A 23,998-nucleotide genomic window follows, 5' to 3' on the forward strand; every position below is an offset into this window, starting at 1 on the left:
GACAAGGAAGCACAGTAATTCGTATTTTCTTCAAATGAGCTGCGAAAAAACGAACAAGTTTATCCTTGAACGTCGGGTATCGAAGTCGTAACCCGCGCCATCACAACAGGTGTCGATATTTACATTGAATGTGTCAGTGCAGGCTCACGCCATACCAGCGGATATACAAGTCCGCTTCGCGAGCTACATGACTGTGAGAATGGAGGGTACTGCAATATGTTGCCTTGGTCTGAGGTTGACAGGTTAGGAGCCAATAACGATGCTGGAACCTGTTACATCTTAATAGATAATGGGCGAAAACGAGAAGGACAAGAAAGGAGTCGGGGTCATTGCACACATTAATTCAACAAATGTAGGTTCTATTGATAGGGTTAGGCATAATATCGACAGCATGTGGTTCATATCCTATGCAAAATTCTGCGCCTTGTTAAAATCATTACCTCAAAAATAGCAATTTCTGGAGATATCTTCAGATCGAATTTAGCATCAAATGTGGCAGCATTTTGCATCTAGCCCATCCTCCTTATGCGAAAATTTTCCAAGGGGGGGGGGGCAGTGGCGGCGGAACCGGGGGGTCCCTTACTACACTCAAAAACGTCTTTGCGAGTACACTACGAGTAATAGCTACTCTCTTAAAACACCATCGAATATACAAATTACAATGTTTTTACAGACTTTTACGTGCAATCTGATAAATTGCAGGCTTGAGACCCATATTTTAGGGCTAGGTATTCGCAGCATAAAACACTCGGGAAGTGCCGTTTCCGGCCATCTGGGGATTTGAAAAACCCAAAATTTTCTCCGCTTAGATAGTCTCTACACATTAGCCCCCCCCAATAATTTTCCCGTTCCGCCGCGCCTGGAGGGGCACCCCCTCCCCTTAGACCCCTCCCCAGGACATTGATCCATATCCACCTAAGTGCCCCCCATCAAATGCTGGTGCCCCCCCTGTGCCCCCCCAGACTGAAAAGTCTGGTGACGCCACTGTTCGTGGTAGGCAGAAACGGACTCTGAGGCATGTACAGTTTGCATGCGAGAAAAAGAGTATTACAAACGACTTGACCAAGACTATAACTGAGCGCAAAACCGAGCAATGAACGATTGGTCCGGTACGACAATTTGGAACCGCAGTTTTCAGTGGGAAAACTGCGGTAGCTATGACCAGTTTTGACAAAGGGAAAATATGCGATATGTTTTAATAAGTGTAATTTTTCTTGCATCTAATACAAATTCAACAATATTCATCATTATGATAGACAATGTAACTGGATAGCAGTATATACTGCAAATAAATGTATATGAACCTCCCCCCCCCCCCCCACCTAGCAAGAATATCATTTTACTCTTTGGATAACATTAATGTTCAGTTAGACTGCTATGCATTCACGTTTAGTATTGTTGCCAAGTACTTTCATAACAAACCACCAAACTTGCAACCAAGGTTTATGCTTTCAACCAGGGATGACAAGGTCGACTTTGCCAAGATCAAATGCCACTTTAATTTAGGTCAATTGTTTACGTGTTGAAAATCGTCACTGCTGATGAAATCAGTATGGATCATCTCTGATGACGAGAAACTCTCGATAGATAATCCGTGTGACATAAAAGTTTGATGGATATAACTGATGACACATGAGAGTTTGCGGGCATCAAAGCTGACCTTTATGTTGACATCAGGTGAGTAAGGTTTGTCAGATAGCAGCAGAAAGTCAAGATTGTCAAACAGCTTGCTGGGCAAATGAGTTTATAAGACAGACATCTAGATGGACTGTCAAAACAGTTTATAGACTTGAGTGACATCACAGCCTATGACACAAGACAACATCATTGTCAATTTAAAAGGCATCAGAATCAGTGGCATAGCTAGGGGGGGGGGGGGTCAAGGGAGGGCAGGTGCCACGGGCACCGGGTTTAGAGGGGGTGGAAATGGGAGAATGAGAATGAGAGTAAAAAGAAATAAGCACTTTTTAGAAAAACATGACGAAATTGATGTATGTCGTCAGGCATGAATATTTTCCAGTTACTAATAAGAATCTGAACTGAATGTAGTTGTTTTTATTAGCAAATTTATAGATCGTGATTTCTTTTCAGTCCATTTCGACTGTTTTTTTTAATTTTTTTATTCTGTTCCGTATTCTGTAATGTCTACATGTCACGGAAATTTCAGTATACAGTTCCAAGGCAGTATATTTTGAAAGGTGGAAATATCATAGGCTTAGGAGAACAATTTGATTTAGGGGGGGTGGCGCTGTAACGACTTGCCCGAAAAATATAACCACAAATTTTCGCAACTTATTTTTTCTTTCAGTAGTGGAGGGGGCGGGGCAATTTTTTTTTAATCTCCTGCACCCGGGTGCCAAAACCTTTAGCTACGCCACTGATCAGAATAGATCATTGGCTATCCCTGATTACATGACAAGCATTGGACTTGTTGGACATCCCACATCGACCGCGGATTTTAACCGGACATCCTATAGATCACCAGCTTGTCTGTCAACATACATCATCCAGCTCTCTGTGAAGTTCTTTCTTTCATGGTACATCCGACCACCAATGATTACTATAGCAAAGTACATTCTATGCACCAAGCCAGGTATTACAGCTAATTCTCTCGAAATCACCCGTTTCAGGGCTTCATCCTCCATAAAATCGTCCTTCAGAGGTACTGTCTAGCAAGAGCCAAGAGGAACTTGGACTTTCTCCTCTGTGCAGCTGCCTGGAGTATCTGAGATGGGTTACAGCTATTCAACTCTGGATGATTTAAGGCTCTCAACTGAAGAGGAGGAAGAGAGAGAAAAAAATTTGAATGATCGATCCATGGATCCATTCTATAGGGCAGAGAAGCTCTGAAAACCAGATATTAAAAACTTAGAGGTTGTTTTACACACAGTAAAACAAACTTTTGAATCTGATATGTATTTTAATTGACATAAAAAGGCTGACTTTGGCAGAATTTTAGTCTTGATAAGTTTTAGTCCAAGAGAAAAAAAGAAGGTTAGCACCGTTTCCATAGCTATTGAAGTTGACAAGACTTTTGTGATATGCTGAAACTCTGGAATGTTCCTTTAAGGCATCAGAGACGATGCCATTGGCTGCTCATTGCAGGCCTTAATATTAATGTTAATTCTCATTAACTTAGAGTTACTTTGGTGTCACTTTGACCAACCTAGTTGATGTTCAAACATAATTGAACATCCCTCAATCTGAGATGTTATTATTAGTGAGTCACTATACACCCAGTTAAATATTTTTTTTTTTTTAAATTGCATCTCTCAACTGATGTTATTTCTTTCTTTAATTTTCAAACCTTTTTGCATACGTCACTTGTTCCTACAAAAAGTTTTGCTATACTAGAGTAACAGATAACATGTTGAAGATGTCTGGTCTTTGCAGTATGGAATGCAAAACATTGTAGTAAATTCAACACATAAATTTAACCATGCAAAACACCTTCATTTCTCGATTTGAACTGACGCCTAAGAAACAAGCAAATATGAAATCTGATTTTAACTGTTCAGGGTTCAAAGGGCAGTATTTGTTTGTTCTAGCAACATGCAGCAGGTAAACAATAGCACACAGTAGTAGCAGTGGAGGCATAACTCAGGGAACTTAGTGAGAGAGACTTTTTGCAAACAATGATAAATTATAAAGGCTCTTCGACAATGACATGTTCATCTCTTCATGCAATAAAATCTTCTGATTGTTTATGAATCATAAAAGCTTCCATTAAAAAAACAACTATGGGAAATATTTTTGGCAGAGAGTTCTTATCTCACAGGAATTATTTATGATTGTTGAGAGTAAGATAAGGTGGAGGGCTGGTAGAATATCAAGAAGGTCAGTGAAAATATTGCTTCAAATGAGGATTTTTTGTTTCTTTTTTTCAAGTCCCGCTAACCTTGGAATTTTTTGGGTTGAAAAAGTTGTAACAAGGTTTTAGCCTGCAATGAACAGTGTATGATTACTAAAATGCATAGAATGATTGCGGCAGGGACTGAATAGCTAAATATAAAGCATTTTCTTTCAGTATATGTCATGAAAAGAGAGGTCCTAATTTATCCAATACTTGAAAAATTTCAAGGATAAATAAATTCCTCCCCAAATATAAACCTTTGACTGTCAACGCTGGAGTAGGAACTCGACATAAAAAGTTACTATTATTATATTAGCATTGCAAGATTTAAATTGTCAGAATTGTATTCTTATTCAAACATCTAAATCAGCAAGAGCCCAATATCATAAAGAACGTGTCCCAACATGCATTTGAAGAGGAAATAAAATTTTAGCCCACACAGCACAAAAATGGGCCTGGAATTTTTTTGGGCCCTGATGGTCCCAAAAAAATTACTCCTACATGTACCAGCTATTAACCAACAACTGTGTACCAAGCTTGGCTACAATCCGACTTCAGGTTGCGGAGTTATCGCAATGTAAAGATTTTTATGATTGACCCAATAACCTCATTAATATTCATAAGGTCAGCTCCACCTTCTCACTATAATACATCTGCACAAGTATGACAAATATATATTTAAAAAAAATATATAAAAAAAATAAAATAATAAAAAAATAATTAAAAAAAAACTTTGTCTTTTCTTTGATAACAAATCTTTTATCCCCCCAGGACCTCTCGAGAGGTCGATCAGGGGTTAAACTTCTTAACTACTTTGGCAAATTACAAATATCCATTACGCCGTTGTTGAGTTATCGCGTACCCAAGCAAGAGTCACAGATGCACACACACCCATGCCAACCTGACTGCATACATTCCTTTGCTTCCAGCATGGAACCAAAAATAGATATCAACTTTTGTTCTCCCTCCTGGAGTGTTTGCTTGAACAGACAGCTAAAAATTAACCTTTCCTTCTTCACTTTCTCCCCACGCCCATTCTTTTGATTTTCTTAAAGTGTGATACTATTCACGCTGTTAGAATAAAATCCAACTTTCAGTTTCAATTCATCTTCCATTTTGATATCTATCTGAAAAACAACATTCCCCAAAATCTCTTTTAGAACTCACGGCAACTTGTTTCTTTTCTTCTTCATTCCGTTTGTTGTGCATATCTGACAAAAGGAACTGAATTCAGGAAAATATTAAATGGATCTATAGACCTGACGACTTGCAATGAACGTTGCAATCTAGGTGAGGCTCAATATGAATTTATGTACAGATATGTAGCATTAAAAGCTTTATAAACGAAATAATCGAGTGGGCTTCACTGGTTTCCACGTTAGCTTTGAATAGCAGAAAATATTTCAGATCTATGAGTTAATCTGCCAAGAATTTATAGTCAAAATAAAATAAAACTGTTAGCAAACTGCTTATCCACTAAAGAGCCTGTGTAGGAGAATGTGTAAAAGTAAGTTGGCCTGACGTTTTGATCCTAGCAGGATCTTCTTCAAAGGCTAAATGACAAGTAACAGTAACAGAAGGGACAAAAACACGCACAGAATACAGACAGGTTAAGAATTTATAGTGCTTGTTTTCATAGTGAAGTTTCTGAAATACATCTCTATACCATGATGCCTTCACAGACCACCCACTGTGACCCACTTCCTAGAAAAAAGGAAAGTTCAGCCAATCAACTTTGGTTACATTCAATCAAAGGGTATGTCATGGTTAATAGATCACAGGATTTTAGAGGTTGGGCTTTGAACTGAATTTGTGGAATATTTTTTTTCTCTAATTTTCTAATTTTTTTTTTTTTTTTTTTTTTTTTTTTTTTAGCCTTTGAAGAAGATCCTGCTTGGATCGAAACGTCAGGCCAACTTACTTTTACACATTCTCCTACACAGGCTCTCTAGTGCATAAGCAGTTTGCTAACAGTTTTATTTTATTTTCATTTTGCTCTCTAATTTTAAGCGTTACATTGTCTACCACTGGAAACTACCTTAATGTATAATAATTTTGATCTGTCATCAATCAAATTTGATTTGACCCATTATAGACCAAATTTCAAATTTTTCAAAGGATACAGACAAGATACTCCAAGATCGTGAGGTCCCAGAAAAACTGGTAGAGAGCGTCACCGCCATCATAGCTGGAAAATGAAACGTAGAATATGAAAGCACTAAAAATTACCGCCCAGCACTGTCTTAAAAAACGTGAATCGTGAATATTCAACATAAATTGAAAACAAAATTTAAAATGTAAATTGTTAGCAAAACTAGTACTTGTGTATGTGCTTAAAAAGCTACACAAGTGCCAACATTTGGCATCTGAGCACCTTCAAAAATCAAAATATTTCTCAAAGGGTAGGGGGACACTCCTAACCCTTAGACCCCTCCCCCAGGACTGCAATCAGTATACCCGGCACTCAGGAAATCCTGGGCACATCCCTGGTATATCAAGTCCAGAGTCAAGGACTTCATGACAAACAAAAGAAGAGAAATACAATGTAAAACCAAAATGAAGACCAACCACATCTTTTCCTGAAGAGCTTTGAAAGCGGTTGAATGGTCAACGGACTCCAGAAACTGGCAGAGGACCGCGACTTGAGTGAAGCACTTCAGAGCCGAGCAGCATTTGATCATCTTCAACAGGATTTCTGCGCTTACTGTCTCCTTGGTTACCGGCCTCTGGAAGTACCGCGTCGAAGCTGCTATCGACAGGAGGTAGTAACGAAGAGCTGCCACTGGTTGGCTGTTAGCTGCATTTAAAAATATTGAAAGAAAAGTCATTATTTTGGTGGTCATTAGTTTTAAAACATCGCTGAAAACATATTGATTTAGAATTGCCTTTGATGTTTGAACTGTACAGTATTTTTGTATCACCATAGCTTTAATGTACTTTTCTATCCTATTATAGGTTTTATGGTGTATACCTTTTAGGCTATATTTTTCTACTACTTGCTTTTGAATGTTTCCTGTATTTTAAATGTTTCCTGTATATAAATTGTTTCAATTCCTGTAAAGCACTTCGAGCAGCATTGCTGATGAACGCACTATATAAGTACTATTTTATTATTTTTTATTATTATTTCAATAAAAATTAATTTAAAAATGTTGCTCTACACCCGAATGAATACAGAGTTTGTTTTTGAATGAACAAAGCTACAGCCTCATAAATCAGACAGCTTGTTTTTTACTTAAATGACTCAATAAATAAGATGAAAATAATATTAAACTAATGAACATCAGCAGAAGAGATGATACGGCAAAGACTCACATAGTTCCATATCTGCTTTTGTCTTTAACCAGAATGTCTGGTCGGGATGGACTTGTAAGGAATGATTCAACGTTTTGGAGAGAACTGAGGAAATGGTTGATGCAGATAGATCCTGGGTGCTGAAATAAAAAAAATGACCGAAAAAATAAATAAATAAATAAATAAGGGCACGACTGACAGAAATGACAGTATTTCATAAAATATCAAATGAATATTACAAGCATGATCATGGTTAAGGGGAAACCTAGCTCCTTCAAAGCAAAAATAAAGAAAACTTGATATAAATATTATAAATATTTCATAACTTGATAATCTGAGTTGGCCAACTGATTTTAACTTCAACATGACATCTTTTTATAGTTAGACACAACAGTTACAACCAAATACTACAAGTGCTGGCCAATTGTATTATATTGTGTCGTCTGATGAATAAAGAACCTCTAATCAAGAAATAAAAACAGACCAATCCAAAATAAGTTAATCCTAATCTATTTGACGATCATATGCTTGTTTTACCTTGACACAAGTCTCGGCCAAATGCCGGTATGTTCCAAGGAGAGGCAGTTGGCTGGATCTTCCTTGACAATATTATGGAATCTGGTCAAACAGGATAGAAGGATTGAAAGTACGATCCTACTCTTAAGTTGGAGGATGAAATTAAGTACTTCCATCCTGAAGAAGAAAAGAAGGCAAAGAAAAAAAACTGAGGTCGTGGAAGAAGACAGAAATTTTTGAAGCAATCAAGTTTTAGGAAGTATAAATCTTGTGGTTTTTGCCACATGATACAAACTCTGGTTGTAATTGAAATGGTCCTGTATTAATATTAGAACAATTCCTTTCCTGGGTATGCTCAAAATATTACCCCTTATAAACTCTGATAATTATACTAACCTATTAACCCTACCCTTGCACATGGAATAATTTAGAGTTTCGGAATTTATGAGGTTGATCGCATTATTTTTAGAAACTAGATAACATTTTTGAAATTTTAATGTTTTGATCAGAATTTTGCTCATTGATAACGAAAAACGTCTGCCACATTGCATATCAATCAAAATCACACTTTGTTTTAGGTCATTAAGGGTGGTTGATTCTTGTTCTAGTCGAGAAACTTCGTTGGTCAAACTAAGCTTACAAAATAAATTTGTCTTTCCTTAAAATTTGCAGCCCTGTCCTTTAAATTAACAGATTAGTAACATTATGAAAATATCTTGACTGTACTTCTAAAAATTTTCCCGTATTTTATAAAATTTCTGTAACTGGCATAAAAAGAACCACATTGCATATTGTCTGTGATACTGTCATAATTTGTTAATACCATTTATCATTATTCTTGAAAGCTGGTTATTACTGCTTCAAAAGTCTGATGTATGCAACCCACAGCCAAAGGTACAACTTAAAAACTCTTGAAAAAAACAAATACAATATCAGGGTTCAAAATACTGTAAATCTCTGTGGATAAATTGTTAACAATTGAGTAAAACTGACCACAGAACAGTATTTAACACACAGCTTTCTGACAATGACAACTAAAAAAGCTTTGGTGTTTATACTTGATACAGGTACTTGATATTGGTACTATGTACACAGTGTAGGTATACTTAGTAGATAGCAGCCTTTCACATTTTAACAGGATGATTAATCATTACACTTTGTCAAACCATTTGCAACAGATAAGTGTTAAATAACCAACAGGCTCTCAAATCACTGCACATTTTGTATATAAAACTGACTAACTGAGAGCACTTTCATTATAAGTTGTCAATGTCATCAAGAACTGGAGTTATAGGACCTCTTAACCACAGGAATTCTCAGTGGATTAAAAAAAATTATTTTGCTATTTATCAAGTTATCAAATGATAATTGAACTTAATATTACTCTCTGATCTTCTTGACTCTTGAAAATTTGTCTTTCTTAAAATTCATTGAGAACTTCCAAGTTGAACTAAATCAGTAATAAGCAACGCTCAGCTTTATAGCCCTCCATCTGACATGTGAATACCAGTGTATGACTGGATATCACTGCTGTTGCATCTTTTTCCCATTTTATTTTTTTGGTACCTTATTACTCAGTAAAAGATACTAAATTTAGTAAACATGGACATCCTTTTAAATATCCTTCTTGTTCATCAAAAATTTCACATTATTGCATCATAGTAGACATTTCACTGATAGTGTTTCCTTGTGCCTGAAACATCCAAGACACAGGTACTGAATAAATATATTCTGCATTGATACTTTGACGTGACAGGGTTTGAAAAAAATATTTCTTTATAGTATGATGGCCTCAATTCGACTGGAACACAAAATTAAAATTGTCTCACTTCGATAAAGAATTTTATCTTTTTATAATTCAGATGGGAACCTACCGTTATTTTATCCCCCTCAACGCCCCAAGAAAAGAGAGAGTATTTTACGTACCGTTTTACAGAAGACACTTCATTGTGAGTGTTTCGCTTGACTGGAACACCTAAGAAGTCTCTCTTTGTCGTGTTTGAAAAGCTTAATATCTTCGTTAAGTGATCCCACAGTTCTGACGCCCCTTGTCTGCAGTGTGCTACGTTTGGTAAATTCTGAACAACTTCAACAAGTGAACTGCAGATCTGTTTCATTGTCAAATAACATAAAAAACATACGAAATGGTAACTGAAATAAGATAAAATAAGTTAGAACTGATAGCTTTTTATGTTTCCACCTCATTTCATTTCATTTGCATATAAGAATTTTATTAATTTGAGGGGGAAAAAAAAACGCCACTATAACAGCAATGCTAGTTAATTCTTTAAAGGGTGTGAAGACTCGCGCACAAAGAAACATCTCATGACGGTAATCCGACCTAGTTTCGAATGAGGTGTAACAGAAGTGTTAGACACCACCATCGACCCCAGAAAATACACACACAACTTGCTATCGCCAGTAATTAGACACTAGTGTTCAGTCAATACATACAGCTACGATCAATACCCACAACACAGTGTACATAGCAGCGATGGACATCTCAGGTCTAGATAAAAGATAACATGGTATCACGTTTCATTACTGTCTGCATTTTGAAGCGACACGAACAAAACGTTTCTTGCAAGCCACGGAAAGTTAACTTTTTCAGAGCGCGGCACACGGTTTGGGGCGAGTCTTCAATGCCTTTAAGGTATTGTGTTTATCACAAAGCAGAGCAAAGCGATTGCTTGTTAGGGAAAGTCAAAGCATAGTTGAATTTTGGTAATCTGGATCTTAACATATAAAGGTAATATCAGTACACAATGTACACAATGTACACAATGAAAACAGATTATGTGGATCTCTACTTTCCAGATCCCGAATTGGTTCTTGATTCCATAATCGACCATATCCTATTTATAGTATTTGTCGTGCACGTGGCAAAGTTTTTTGTCTTCACTAATTTTCATTTTCGCATCACAAAATATTGCGAGCACACAGACGAAGAACATGTTGATGCACTTTATGGTATCTTCAATGATTTTTTTAATTCTTTATCATTTACAGTTCACTATAAAATTACCACAACACAAAACATTTATTAGCAACTGACTTTTTTCCCTTTAGTATACAGATTGTCTCAGGTCTTGATTTGTCCAGATAATCCAGGTTTAAATGTATGATGGGACTAAAATTCATACAGTTGTAAATAATAAAGCTGTGTTAACTTAAAGTAACGACTGCAAGAGATCATATTTAGTCCGAAAAAGAACTGCCGTTGGACTTTAAGCTACTGTGACTGCAAGGGTCATAAGTCAGACTTTGATTCAATCTAATGAATAACATCGCTTAAAATTACAAACAAAAAGAGGGTGACCAGGACTAAGACATTTCGGCAATCAGAAAGAATGTCATAAATTACATTTGTCTCAACAATTCTTCAACTTGTAAGGTTTTATTAACAGGAAAAAAAATTCAAAATGATTTGAATTTAAATCTACGCTTACTTTGAAAATAGGATCATGGTCACCCATTGTCCTTAGTAACTGCCACTGTTGCATATTCATGATGTAAAGAGAACAAAGTCTTAAGATGGCTTCTCTTGGACGTATCTCACGATCTTTAAAAAGAGAGTAGAAGTAACAAGACTGTAACAGTAGTTTTACGATCGATCTTACCAACCGAATTTCAGTCCTGACCTGGGATTCTTCCAATGCAAGTTTTTATTCTTCGGTTTAAGTGAATAAACAATCCAGAGATTTTTCATATTAATGGTAGACATGACAACCATGTTCGTAATGTTAAAAAATTCGGGGGCATGTGATAACTTTTTAATGTATTTTTTCTATTTATTGAATTTTTAAATATATCTTTCTTTACGAGAAGACTCATATCATATACAAAGCCAGAGAAACTGACAGGTTTTAGACAAAGAATGCCTTGCTAGAATTTTTTTCTCAAACAAATCTCCAGAAACTTCCTGTGGATCTGAACAAATTCTTTAGAGAGGCCTATACTTAACAATATTGCTTGTTAGGGTATGTTTGGTGAGAAGAAAATAGATTTTATAACACCACCAGTTGCTTAAATAATACCTCATAAAGCATCAAATTCATTTCTCTTATATATATATAGAGATATAGATATATTTATATATATCTTTTTGCTGTTGTTTGTGTCAATAGCAGTCAACAAGTTTTTTTAACCAGTTGAAGAGGATGAGTCTTTACTCCTGAATACCTTCATTTGATGGAAACATCATGGAGACTGTCTTAATAGTTTGTCCTAATACGGTTATATTTTGAGTATTACACTTGGATGGTTTGGGGAAGTTTGGAAAACAAATTGCAAGATCCTGCTCTAAAGACACGTTTATAGGTAGCAGTTAACTTCAAGACTAGATGCTGTTACTACTGTAGTGTTTCCGTGTTATTATACAACATATATTATATTAAACATTGTAATATCAGTAAAATATTTGATTTTTACCATTTTGAACACAGGCAGAGCAGGCCTGGATTCTCTTGACGGTCTCCTCCATTTTTCCGCCCAGGTACTTGTACCCAGAATCCTGTGCGTGGAGTAGATCGACGTAGAGCATCTCATTCACCAGCGCTCTCTGTAACTTACTCGAACACTCCTTCATAAGGTTATGAGCTGCCTGCAGTAACCGCTTTGCAGATGTAAAATTCTGAGAACAGAGTAGAAAATAGTTTAGGCTTATAAAGAGAGCGTACCAGTTTTTATGATGCACGCTCCTTCCTCTGGGGTTGTGAGCTGTTTGCAGGAACTGTTTTGCACAGGTGAGAGTGGACAGTGGACCCCAAGAAAATAGTTATCAAAGAGTATTTTTAATTTTAAACTTTAACACTTTTTTCCACAAGATTATCAATCTCCAACAGTATCCACTTGGCAAAATGTCAAGTATTGAGAAGAATGTCTAAGCAGAGACCCTTAAATTCTTGTCAACAGTACCCAGAGAATATGAGTGTTGCTGCGGAGACTGCTACCCCACTTTTTGTCAAACTGTTGCACGGCCAACAGCATGCATATAGCAGAAATTAAAACATTTCATTAAACCTATTAAGATTTCAAACTCGCCTTATTATTTTGAATCGAAAATGAAGAAAAGAAGCACAAAATTGAATTTGATATTATACCTGCTGTGATTAGTGTCAAGTAAGCTAGTCTCTACACAAGACAAAATTATATTCCCTTATTAGTATTAAATAAAACAAACTGGAGAAACAAAAACATTTAGTGTTAGTGTTGCCGTGGTTTAATGTTACAGTTTTAAGATAACATCTTTTTTTTTGTCATATCGAGAAAAACGCTTTGTGATACAAAATTTAGGATTATAATCAGAATGATAAGTTTCTTTGTTTCTTTCATTCTGTTCTTAACAGAACAAGGAGGATCAACCAGAACAAACGGCTACACATATTGTCAGCAGTGTTGAATTCAAGTAATTTCATCGAAGTATCGAGTACTTCTGAGTACTATGAGGTTCCTATCAACCCAGCACCAACATCCGAGTACTACTTTTTAAGGTTCCAAGCAGCGAGTCCTGAATGACGAGTATAAGTGCTTTAGCACTGGAGTATTTTTCATCGTAGGAGAGAAACTAGTACCTGCACAAGAGGACTTGATTACTACTGGACTACCAAGTACTTTTGGAGTACTCCAACACACACTGGTAGTGTAGGTGGATTTAAATATCAGTTGTCTCTTTCGTACCGATAGATTTAAAATTCACTCAAATAAAGTCGTCAATATTTTACCTTGAGCTCCAGACAGTGCTGTGCTTTGACTAAGAGTAAGGTGATCATGTCCTGGCGTTTCTTGTTTCCCAATCCATCGATGATGAAAGCATAACTTTTGTCGATGTGCCACTGTCACAAACAGGAAAATATATTCAATGTAGATCTACATTTTATCAATTTAATCCGCTTGTCCAAAAAAGAAAGAAAAGTGCTTAAAGAAAACAATTGGCCGAAGTCAAGTTCTCACCACTATTTTCCTGAGTGACAGCACACATAAGATACTGTACAGGTCTATGGGAGTAGCATATTATAATATTTGCTGATAATAAGCATTAACACAGGGCTTATGTTAGGTACGCCAATCACTCCGAATCTTTTGTCAATGTGCCACTGTCACACAAAGGAAAATATATTAAATGTAGATCTAGTATTTCACAATTTAACCCCACTTGTGCAAAAATACATTGAAGAAATTCAATATCTCACCACTACTTTCCTGAGTAACAGCACACATGAGATACTGTACAGGTCTATGGGATCAGCATGATAATATTTGCTGATAATTGAATAGTGATACAGGGAATGTGCCACTTTTGGAAATCATGCAGATTCTTAGACTGATGATTGTTAACACACTTTATCATATGTTTGATCATTATATTCCTACCTTGCTATAAGCACTAGCGTATCTACCGGATGGAGTGACTTTGTGTAATCTTGTCAAAAGATCATCCAGTTCCGCAGGGTCATGTGATAAGATGAGACCAAGTGTCAGCTGACCAAGATAGACTCCAACGTTGTCTAAAAAAAAATATAAAAAAAATAACAAGACTTCACACACAACATCTGTATTAGCAGGAAATGCTCCAACAAACTAAGGCAAATTTGAGTGCAGGTTATAACATTTACATAAATTACGATGATCAAGGTATATGTCGTTAAAATTAATGAGACGATAGACAAATACCATTATTGTAAATGAAGCAATGCTGTTGGGTCCTCTGTAGGCTCAGTAAAAGATGAATTTGTCAATAGTAATCCATTGTACGATAAACTTTGATGCAAAGTTAATTCCTTAAACAAACCTGCCCCTGCTGGTTTGCAAGTAGTCTGAATTTGTAAACACAATGATGGGTTTAGTAAATCTGGTTCTATAGGCAAATGTTTCAAAGGTAGAGCTCACCATGGAAACATAATGATGTAGTGATGTGATGTAGTGAAGAGCAATAAGCCAAATATTTGTGTTATTCATTGGTGATACAATGCATAGTTCGACATTTTCTCACAAAACTTTCGACCAAAGTTATAAGACAATTTTGCCATGGACAGAGAAGACGGAGGCATTCCAGATTATGGACGTTTTATGTAGTTCACTTTGTACAGGTTAATGACAGTGTAATACCTCTTCTAACAACTCTCTGTGCTAATTTACCTTCCTGTTCCTTAATCCTCTCTTTGTCCCGCCACTGTTTATCTCCTACCTCTCCTCTTCCCCTGTTGCTTTCTTCTCTCGATCCCTTGTCTACTTATAATCCCCTTTCATCTATCTCATTGTGTTCACCGTGCTCATTAACCTGTCTGTATTCTGTGCGTGTTTTTGTCTCTTCTGTTACTGTTACTTGTCATTTAGCCTCTGAAGAAGATCCTGCTAGGATCGAAACGTCAGGCCAACTTACTTTTACACATACTAATTTAAAACAATTTAAATGGAGCAAACAAGGATCAAACTGCTCCATAATTATGTCCTCAACAAAATTTGTTACCAATATATATGAACCTTTCATTCTAGGTTGTGTTTCTGTATATTGTATGGATTCCACTCACCATGACTGCCCACTGTAGCAGGTTGGTGCTGTATCAATGGTAGGCTGTCGTCCATGTCCTCCGAGAGGGTCGAAGAATCTGCATCTTTCTGCAGCAGGAATTTCAAAACAGGGGGAGTAATCATCTGCCGATAATTCCTGTCTGCTTTTAAACTCCTGAAAAGATAAAATGATAGAATAATAGGAAAATAATCGAACACACCTAGGCTGTTAGTAAAACTGGGAAGAAAGCATCTTCTCAAAACTACCTTAATAAGGCGTATAGTATCTAATAGTTAATTTGGTTGCCATGGTAACATTTGGTGTCAATATGAGGCAAGCTCAGATGTAGAGATCCAAAAATAAAGCATCATGGTATTTAAGGCAGAACTTTGAATGAATTGTGGTCAACTTTTGAACACTAACATCTCATTACAATTAACCATTAGCACAAATAGTCAAGTATCATCTTGAATGATAACGAAACAGGTGAAAAGTACTGTAACATCGCCATTCTTATTTCCACATGTTATCAATACTATTAAATATTGAATAGGGTATGAGTGATGATATATCAAAAGCTGATTTCAGATAGTTTGATCAATTGTAATCCATTACTTTGATTCCTAGCCAAAGGGAGATGTAGAAGGCCTCTTTATGACCAACATTTACATTTTTCTCCGGAGGAAGGGAAAACAGAATCTAGACTTACCATAGAAATGAGGAGATTTTAGGCTTGTCACTCACAGGCAGCTGGAATACTAGTTTTTGAAGAAACTGTCAATCAAAGGAAAATATGAACAGAAACGTGTAAATTTGTGGTTCTGTTTGATCTCAACAATACAGTGTATCAAAAACCTTTAAGTGGGTCCCGTCGTTGTTCTTGCCAGGTTGTGGTACAAAAAAAAACACAACAAAATGATTATCAACAGGACAGACAGAATCAAAGCATGCCAGATAAAAAAAAGTTGTATTATTTCTAACACTATTTGGATAAAAATCTCGTACAGTTTGTGTGACACATCCTTCACATCTGATTTTTTTTTCTAAAATAATAAGCAAACCAGCTTACAGCGGCCAAGGAATCAGTTGTATAGTGTACGTTGTATATACTTTGAGAAAGTTTGATTGACTTGGGAAATCATAGATAAAGAAAAACCTGTCAAGGACACAGATGAACTGAGGCTTTAATGCCTCCCATAAGAGACTTGTTGCTTAGTTGATACTAAGAGATTCAAATTATTTCAATTCTTTCCAGTCTTTTAAATGCTTCTTTATATTAAAAGCACAATCCCTTACAAAGAATAGAGAATGTATAAAAGTAAGTTGGCCTGACGTTTCGATCTTAGCAGGATCTTCTTCAGCGGCTAAATGACAAGTAACAGTAACAGAAGGGACAAAAACACGCACAGAATACAGACAGGTTAATGAGCATTGTGAACACAAAGAGACAGATGTAAGGAGATTAGTAGACAAGGGATGGAGAGAAGAAAGACAGAAACCAACAGAGGAGAGGTAGGATATAAACAGTGGAGGGACAAAGAGAGGATTAAGGGAAGGGGATAAGGAATAAACTGGAAAAGGACTAGGACAGAAAGGTGTGGAGGAAACAAGGTTGGAAGAGAGCTATGAATAGAGGAGTGATTGGGGGGGGGGGACAAGGTGGAGATGGAGGGGGTACAAGAAAAATGAAGAAAAAAGAAAAAGAAGAAGCAAAGAGCATTTAACTTCATAATATTTTGCAACTATAGACTTTTGCATTAACTTATCATACCATTTATGGATTGAAGAAACGTGACTTATAGGGACTCTCTGAAAAACATTCCACACTCACAAACTAACAGGTACGTTTCCTCTAATTTGCATCAGGAGCATTGCAGAGAGAAATCTGATTCCAGTATTTATCAACTATACTCTAGATATTTTACTTACATTTCCTGATCCCTCATAGTGCTTAACAGGGATACTCTGTAAACAGTTCCACACTGACAAACTAACAGGTTGGTTATCTGAAACCTGCCTCAGGGCATTGCAGAGACAAATCTGCAGCAACTCTATTGGATTCAGGAGTCCGGATGAGGAGGCCTCTTGGAGAAGGAATTCTCTTTGCTGGAATGGGATCTCTCTTTTGATATTGTCCTCCATGAGCACGTCAATTACTCCCTGAGGAAACAATAGATGACATGTTTAAGGTATAAAACTATGACACAATTCAAAAACTTTATACCTGATTTTTAAATGAATACAGTACATTTATGTAGTCCCTGGTTTGAATACTGTTCAGCCAATAATATCTTTGCCTTGTCAAAATCTACAGAGATGGAACAGCTTAGCAAATTACCAAGTTCAACTTGTTAGCAAATTTTTTTATTATTATTGTCAGTATTAATTTCTCTTATTTTGGATGAGAAATGAACTTTTGACTAGGAAGGAATTCAAACCAACTTCACCTAAGGGATGCAAGTCATGTGTTTAACACACCAAGCTATTTTTATTTTGCTTGGCCTGGTTGGTAATAAATTGGGGTGGTACTCCACAGAAACAATAAAACCCGCTATGACCATGTTCTCAACGATCACAATAAGTTTAGTATCATAAAGTTCCTAAAATGGGCAAACAATCAGATTCCAATAGAAATGCCTATCACTCAAAGAACTAGATGAGTAGAGCCTGAATGAAAAAACCCTCCAAAAACAGAGAACTGGACAACAAAAATGAAAACATCAATAGAAACACAATATTTGGTGTGGTCTCAAAATATCCTAGGCAACTTTATTCTATACTCATCCATGTGCCTTTGATATTACTGGAAAAGGAACAATGCACTCCAAAAGGCACCATGATGATGCATATTTCAGACTTTTGTATTCCTTTAAACTCTTTCAGAACTGATATTTACCTTCAATCAGAAGCAGGCATTGAACAAAGGTTTTTACCTGATAGTTCATTTTCTGGTGTTTCACTAGTCTTGATGCAAGTGTATCCGATGAGGGGGGAGCTCCATCCGGGGAGAGACAGCTGCATGATTTCAGATATCCTTGCAAGGCCTCTCTGTCAAGGTTTTGACAATACGTGGAGCCGTTTACCTTTCAAAGAGATGAAGATAAAAAAGAACTTTGGTTTCTTTTTCCATCAACTATACACGTCCATCTTTTACAAAACATAAATCAAATTTGTATTTTGTCTCAACAAAAGGTGTAACTCTGGTTAAAAGTTTGCAAACTTTGGGCAATATACTGACTTCAAGTGAAGAAGGTTGCCCAACCAAACATCTGAGAGACTCGAAACGTAAGAGATAATATGTAGCAATGAACAATTGCATTAGTATTATTTGTTTGCTTTAGTATATAAAATTACCTCTATCAGTAAAGCGTGGGATTTCTGAAACATCTCTCCCGCCTTCTGATGTTTCTTTTCGTGGAAATAGAACAGTCCAAGATCGAAGCAGACCATACAGAGAAGTTCCGACTTCTTGAGTTTGGCGGTTAAGACACCGGTCATCTTTTGCTCATCGAAGGCTGGACCATCAGGGAAATAGTCAAAATCTGGGATGAAGATATCTCGGTCTAGGTTTAAGACGAATTCCAGGAAACTGACGCATTCTTTCAACGTGCTGTACCTCTGAACCTGTTGAGAAAATTAAAACATCAAACGAGTAAAAAAAATAAGCAAAGCCTTCTATAACAACAGTCTGCAAACCAGGATCTTCAATGAAGACAGACTCACGACCCACCAGACCTCTGCAAAATATTCATGTCTGTAAACGGCTAGGTCCAAGTCCCAGGATCTTCCATGAGGACCGACTCAAGTACGAACCACCAGATCTCTGCAAACTTCTTTATGTCTGCAAACATCTAGGTTCATGACCCAGGAGCTTCCATAAAGACGGATTCACGACCCACCAGATCTCTGCAAACAATTGTTATGTCTGCAAATGCTTAGGTCTATGACCCAGGATCTTCCATGAAGACGGACTCACGACCCCCCAGATCTCTGCAAACTTTTTGCAAACATGTAGGTCCATGACCCAGGACCTTCTATAAGAAGTGGGTCATGACCCACCAGACCTTGATCCTTCAGAATGCATGAAAACTTGCTTGGACTACAGATTTGATGTTAAAATACAACTAAATTGATCTACTTTGGCAAGCTCCAAAACTGTAGATAAATTTTCTCACAGATAAATCCATTTACTTACTGTTTTCAACACCATTTCATTCACGCCAGCAACATTAAAAGTGCTCCTATAAAATAAAAAAAGGAAAATATTAATGAGTTAATCCAAAAGTCTTATTTAAATTATACATATGACTTTGATAAAAAGCACTGGTCCAAAAGCTCACTTGGGGTTTTAACATGGTAAAACTTTGTGCTAATTTTCAGGTGATGACTGGAGTCATCTTTGGGTGAAATTTACAGAATGTTTCTGGTTTGTGAAATGTTATTTGCTTCAGATGATGCAATATTAATTGTTACACTTTGGAAAATTGACAACTGTTGATAGATATTTTCTTTTCTTTATAGTTATACAAAGAAATCTGTCAGCAAATATTTCTTGCTTTGAAACAATTTGGTTGTATCTTTGTGCTGTTGAGTGTTGAGTTAAGTATGAAATCCTTACCCCGGTAATTGTTGGACAGGATGCTTGGGCTGCTTGGTCGGTAAAGCACTCTCAATGTATGTTTCTATGCTCCTAGTCACACAAAAAAATGTTATAGAATTGAAGAAAAACAGACAAGGATAAAAAATATATGAAATAAAAAAAGAAGAAATCTTGGCACGTCAATATATGTTGTCATGAACAATCAAGTAAATTGAGATAATCATATAATTACAAAAATAGAGTCAAACTTCCTAATTTTTTCCTCATTGTTTTTTAATATAAAATTAGACTGTCTTCACTGAAGACATTTGATTAAATTAATCTGTGACTGATCAAATAAGAACATAAATTTCTATTATTCTGCATCTTGGTAAAGCTTTCTTTCAATTTTTATTATGCCATTTGTCAAGACAAAAACAGAAAACCTTTTATACAAATGGATTAAAACTTGAAGCAAAGATATGGGAGAAGGGGAGAAAGAAGTGGGATTTGGAATGAAACAGTTATGAAATGTAAATGAAAACTGTTGTGACAGAGTGCTTGATAAAACCTGAACAGTCTCACTTCACAGGAAGCCTTTAGATGAAAAGCAAATGTTTCAGAAATTGTTCCAATGGTAGAAGTGGATTGAAAATTGTTTTTAACTGTAGTGAATTTCTATACCACTAAGAGGAAAGTGGGAGCCTGATAGCATTTTTTTTTTGGGGGGGGGGGCAGCAATAGCAGAATACAGTTATCTTTATCATGATAACTGAGCTGGAAAAAAGTCTTCATCCTGGAAAAAATCATTCATAATTCACAGAGAGAGGTAATTAATTATTATTTTATGAAATATTTGCCTGATCATGAAGCTCTAAACGATATGTATGCATGCAATGGCAGAATGGAAAAGAAATGTACTGAAGTCTCATTTTACAGATACACGAAATAAGTATTTTGAAGAACTTCTGTCATGAAAGATGACATCACAGACCACCTGTTGTGATGCTTCCTTCTAATGATTATCATTGCAAGAGGTTAATATTGAAATAATTAAGTACCTTCCATCCAAAAGTTGTGACATTATAGAATATTAACATTTGTTTTTAAATGTTTGGTATGAATCAATTTTCCTGTTATGTGTTCCATCGCTGCCACAGAATTAAATTCCATTTCAAGATGAATATATTTAGCATAAACTCACCACCTGTTGTAGGTGGTCAAAGCAAACAGGATTGGATCAGGCAAGCCACAGATGGTACTGCTCACTGATTGGATGCTAAAGTTTAAAGGTGATACATGCTCCACAAAGTCCTTCAGTACTTTATGCACCATGTACAAGGGGAGGCTGATGAACAAAAGAAGTAATGTATATATGTAATATGCATATGCAAATTAGTGTATACTTGGTACAAGACAAAAACATATCCTTATGTACAGCTCTGGAAACTGCTAGAGATTGCCGACAGCTGCAATGGGATTTAACATGGAAGCCTTCTTTACTGGATATGTACTCACAGTGGGGAGATTTTAGAAAAACAGTTCTGTAGAATGGTAAGTCTAAAACTGCTCTTTAAAGAAATGTCAATTGACTCATAGATATACTGTATCTGTAGTGTTTAATATGAAATGAATGATGTCACCAAAGTCATTCAGAGACAAGTAAAATGATAATGATGGGTACATTCTCATCACTTTGTAACATCTACTGTTTGAATATATGGTATATGGTTGATTGGATTAATGAGTACCTGGCAATATAAAATGAACATCAATGCTGTGAGGACTTACTCATTTGAGTCCCAATCAGAGAATTATGAGGGAAGCATGCCTTTTCTCTATTTCCTAAATGTGTTATCTGGGAAGAATTTCCATAGAACATACATATTTTCTGGAAGAAAATCTGTCACTCTGCTTTCTGACAACCAGAAGTTGAAAGGAGAGTTCCTGTGATCACCCTTTCATATGTTTTATCGTAGAGCGGTTTAGAGGCTATTCAGAGACGTATTTACTGACTATAAATTAGCTTTAAAAAATAACATACAGTACTGTGCACGTGTACTTATCAAAATATAGTGACGCAAGTCATAACAATTTCAGATAGTCTATCTGTAATATGATCACTTACTTTTGCTTGAAGGTTGTCAGGTCCCATGTCAGATAAGCTGCAACTTTAAGAGCCATCAAATTTAACGATAATGTCTTCCATTTTTGCTCCGGAGTTTCTTCTGTTCCAAGAGACCTGATTGCTTGGTCAACAAACTGTTCCAACAGTACCAAGGCAGATGGGTCTAAATGTGAGGACAGATGTATAGAAATGTATAGAACTTTATGTCATAATCATTACATTGATGTACATGGTAAAAACATAGTTCCAACTGGTTTTGTACTGATCCTGATGGAAAGTTCACTTCCAATGAATATAGACTGTCAGTTGGCAGTTTGGTTGTGGTTGCAAAGTAGTTGTTATCCAATTCTTCTAGAGAAAACTTCCAACTTACTAACCACAAGTCTGTTAATGAAAGTGGACTACTGTTCTCATTTCTGAAACAAGCCTATTCCTCAGATGTAACAACCACTATTACATTTCATTTTCACACACACACAAAAAGGAACTTTACAACTACTCAAGAGCTGACTTCATCTTATTCATTGCGCTGTAAAGGGGCATGCACAACAATTAATATAATCAAGAATGGCTTACAGTCAAGGTATCTTTGGAATGACTATGATATATAAATACTAAAATAATTTAGCATTCAGCCTAATTCATCTTTGTTAAAATCACACTCTGTCTGAAGTAGCAAACACAGTAACACGCATACTTAAAATGCATGAAATCACTGTTTTGAATACAAGTGGTAACTTGCAGTGCAAAATAGTTGTCACACAGTGAAGAAGTTACTGCACTTCAGCAAATACATTAGTAGAAAATAAATTAAAAATCAAATTTCTAGCTATTGTCATTAAAAGTGTTTACAGAGGACATACAGTACAGTAGTTAGCCTACAAATTGGCAACCTTAATTTCCTTAATCAAACATAAACAACTCCAAATAAAAGAGTCACTAAAATGAAACATCACAAAAAGAATGACTACATCTCTTTGCCATTCCAAGATATTTCTGAGGTTCACTAGCAACTTGGCAATACAATTTTCACCTCAGACATTTATCTTGCCTTTAGTAAAATAACCAAGGTGTTGGGAATAGTAGCCACATGTCTATCCAGCTAAATCCTATCAAATTTTCTTATAAGCAGTTCTAGCAGTGAACGCTGTGATTACTGTACAGTGGCTTGAAATATTATTGTTTTCATATTTTTCATAGTCCTTTCATTTCATACTCCTGGAACTGCAGATTTACACTATAGCCTAATGAGTATAGCCTTATACTTAAGTATACTGTAGGCCTACAGTTTATTTATGAGATTGTAAGCAAACAATAGGTAGGTATGCAAGTAGTCTGCGGGAGCAAATTTCCCCCAAATAGCATAGAAAGTAAAAAGGTTACAAAAAATCATACACTCTTATAGCCACAGCCTGAATGCCATTGATTAGCGACTGCTAACGATACCCCCTAACATCGCAGAACTAGGCCTATCCCAACGTCAGTACTATTATCTGTATGCCTGGCAATGCAGAATTTGACGAGTAAATTAGCGCAAGAAACTACTTCTTACCTTGATTTTCTACGGCCAAGTGGTTTTTGAGAAGGTTATTGTCCAACAAAAACTCGAACCAAATCAATTTTCCCTCGCCGGAATTGTTATTTGGCTTTATATTGTCTGATGATGATTCCATGGCGCCGTCGGAAGAGGGTGCATGACATTTCTACAGTGTGTATGAAAAACTCTAAACCTTCCGAAAATACAGTCTCTATATAAACATGATCAAGGTTTTTCGTCAAAAGTAATGGAATCAGTGGCGTGCGCAAGGGGGAAGGGGGTGGGGAAAAACGATGAGGTAGGCTACTTATATATCCTGATTTAAAGTCTAAATATGTATAAATGCCCAATCTTCTCTTTCTTTCTTTTCTTTTTTTCTCTCAAACTTTTCTTTTTTTGCTTCGATTTTCTGTTATTTTTGTAACTTTATGTATGTTAACTTGTCTTGACTAATTCTTTTGTCTATACTTTTCAACACATATTTGGAGGAAACGATTCATAAGTATTGCACTTCAGTTTTTCTCCTTTTCCACACATTAGATCTTTGGTAGTTTTCATTGAATTATATTTAATACCATGAT

At 36.2% G+C, this 23,998-nt stretch overlaps 1 protein-coding gene across 1 annotated transcript; it reads right to left on the reverse strand.

Annotated features, from left to right (window-relative positions):
- Window positions 1-2,144: 2,144 nt before the first annotated feature.
- Window positions 2,145-23,596, reverse strand: LOC139965233 (integrator complex subunit 8-like). The gene is made up of 21 exons (XM_071967398.1): window positions 23,433-23,596; window positions 21,881-22,043; window positions 20,957-21,100; window positions 19,792-19,863; window positions 19,369-19,414; window positions 18,528-18,797; window positions 18,107-18,256; window positions 17,103-17,333; window positions 15,883-15,947; window positions 15,193-15,347; window positions 14,036-14,169; window positions 13,387-13,497; window positions 12,095-12,296; window positions 11,113-11,225; window positions 9,590-9,771; window positions 7,685-7,840; window positions 7,169-7,287; window positions 6,422-6,650; window positions 5,977-6,041; window positions 5,021-5,064; window positions 2,145-2,773 (listed from the first exon to the last, which is right to left on the reverse strand). Exons 1-21 carry the CDS (start codon window positions 23,551-23,553, stop codon window positions 2,657-2,659), a joined length of 2,889 nt encoding a protein of 962 aa, XP_071823499.1. The 5' UTR covers window positions 23,554-23,596; the 3' UTR covers window positions 2,145-2,656.
- Between the last annotated feature and the right edge of the window lie 402 nt (window positions 23,597-23,998).

This window comes from Apostichopus japonicus, chromosome 3 (assembly GCF_037975245.1).
Source record: "Apostichopus japonicus isolate 1M-3 chromosome 3, ASM3797524v1, whole genome shotgun sequence".
In the NCBI taxonomy this organism is placed as follows: Eukaryota; Metazoa; Echinodermata; class Holothuroidea; order Aspidochirotida; family Stichopodidae; genus Apostichopus; species Apostichopus japonicus.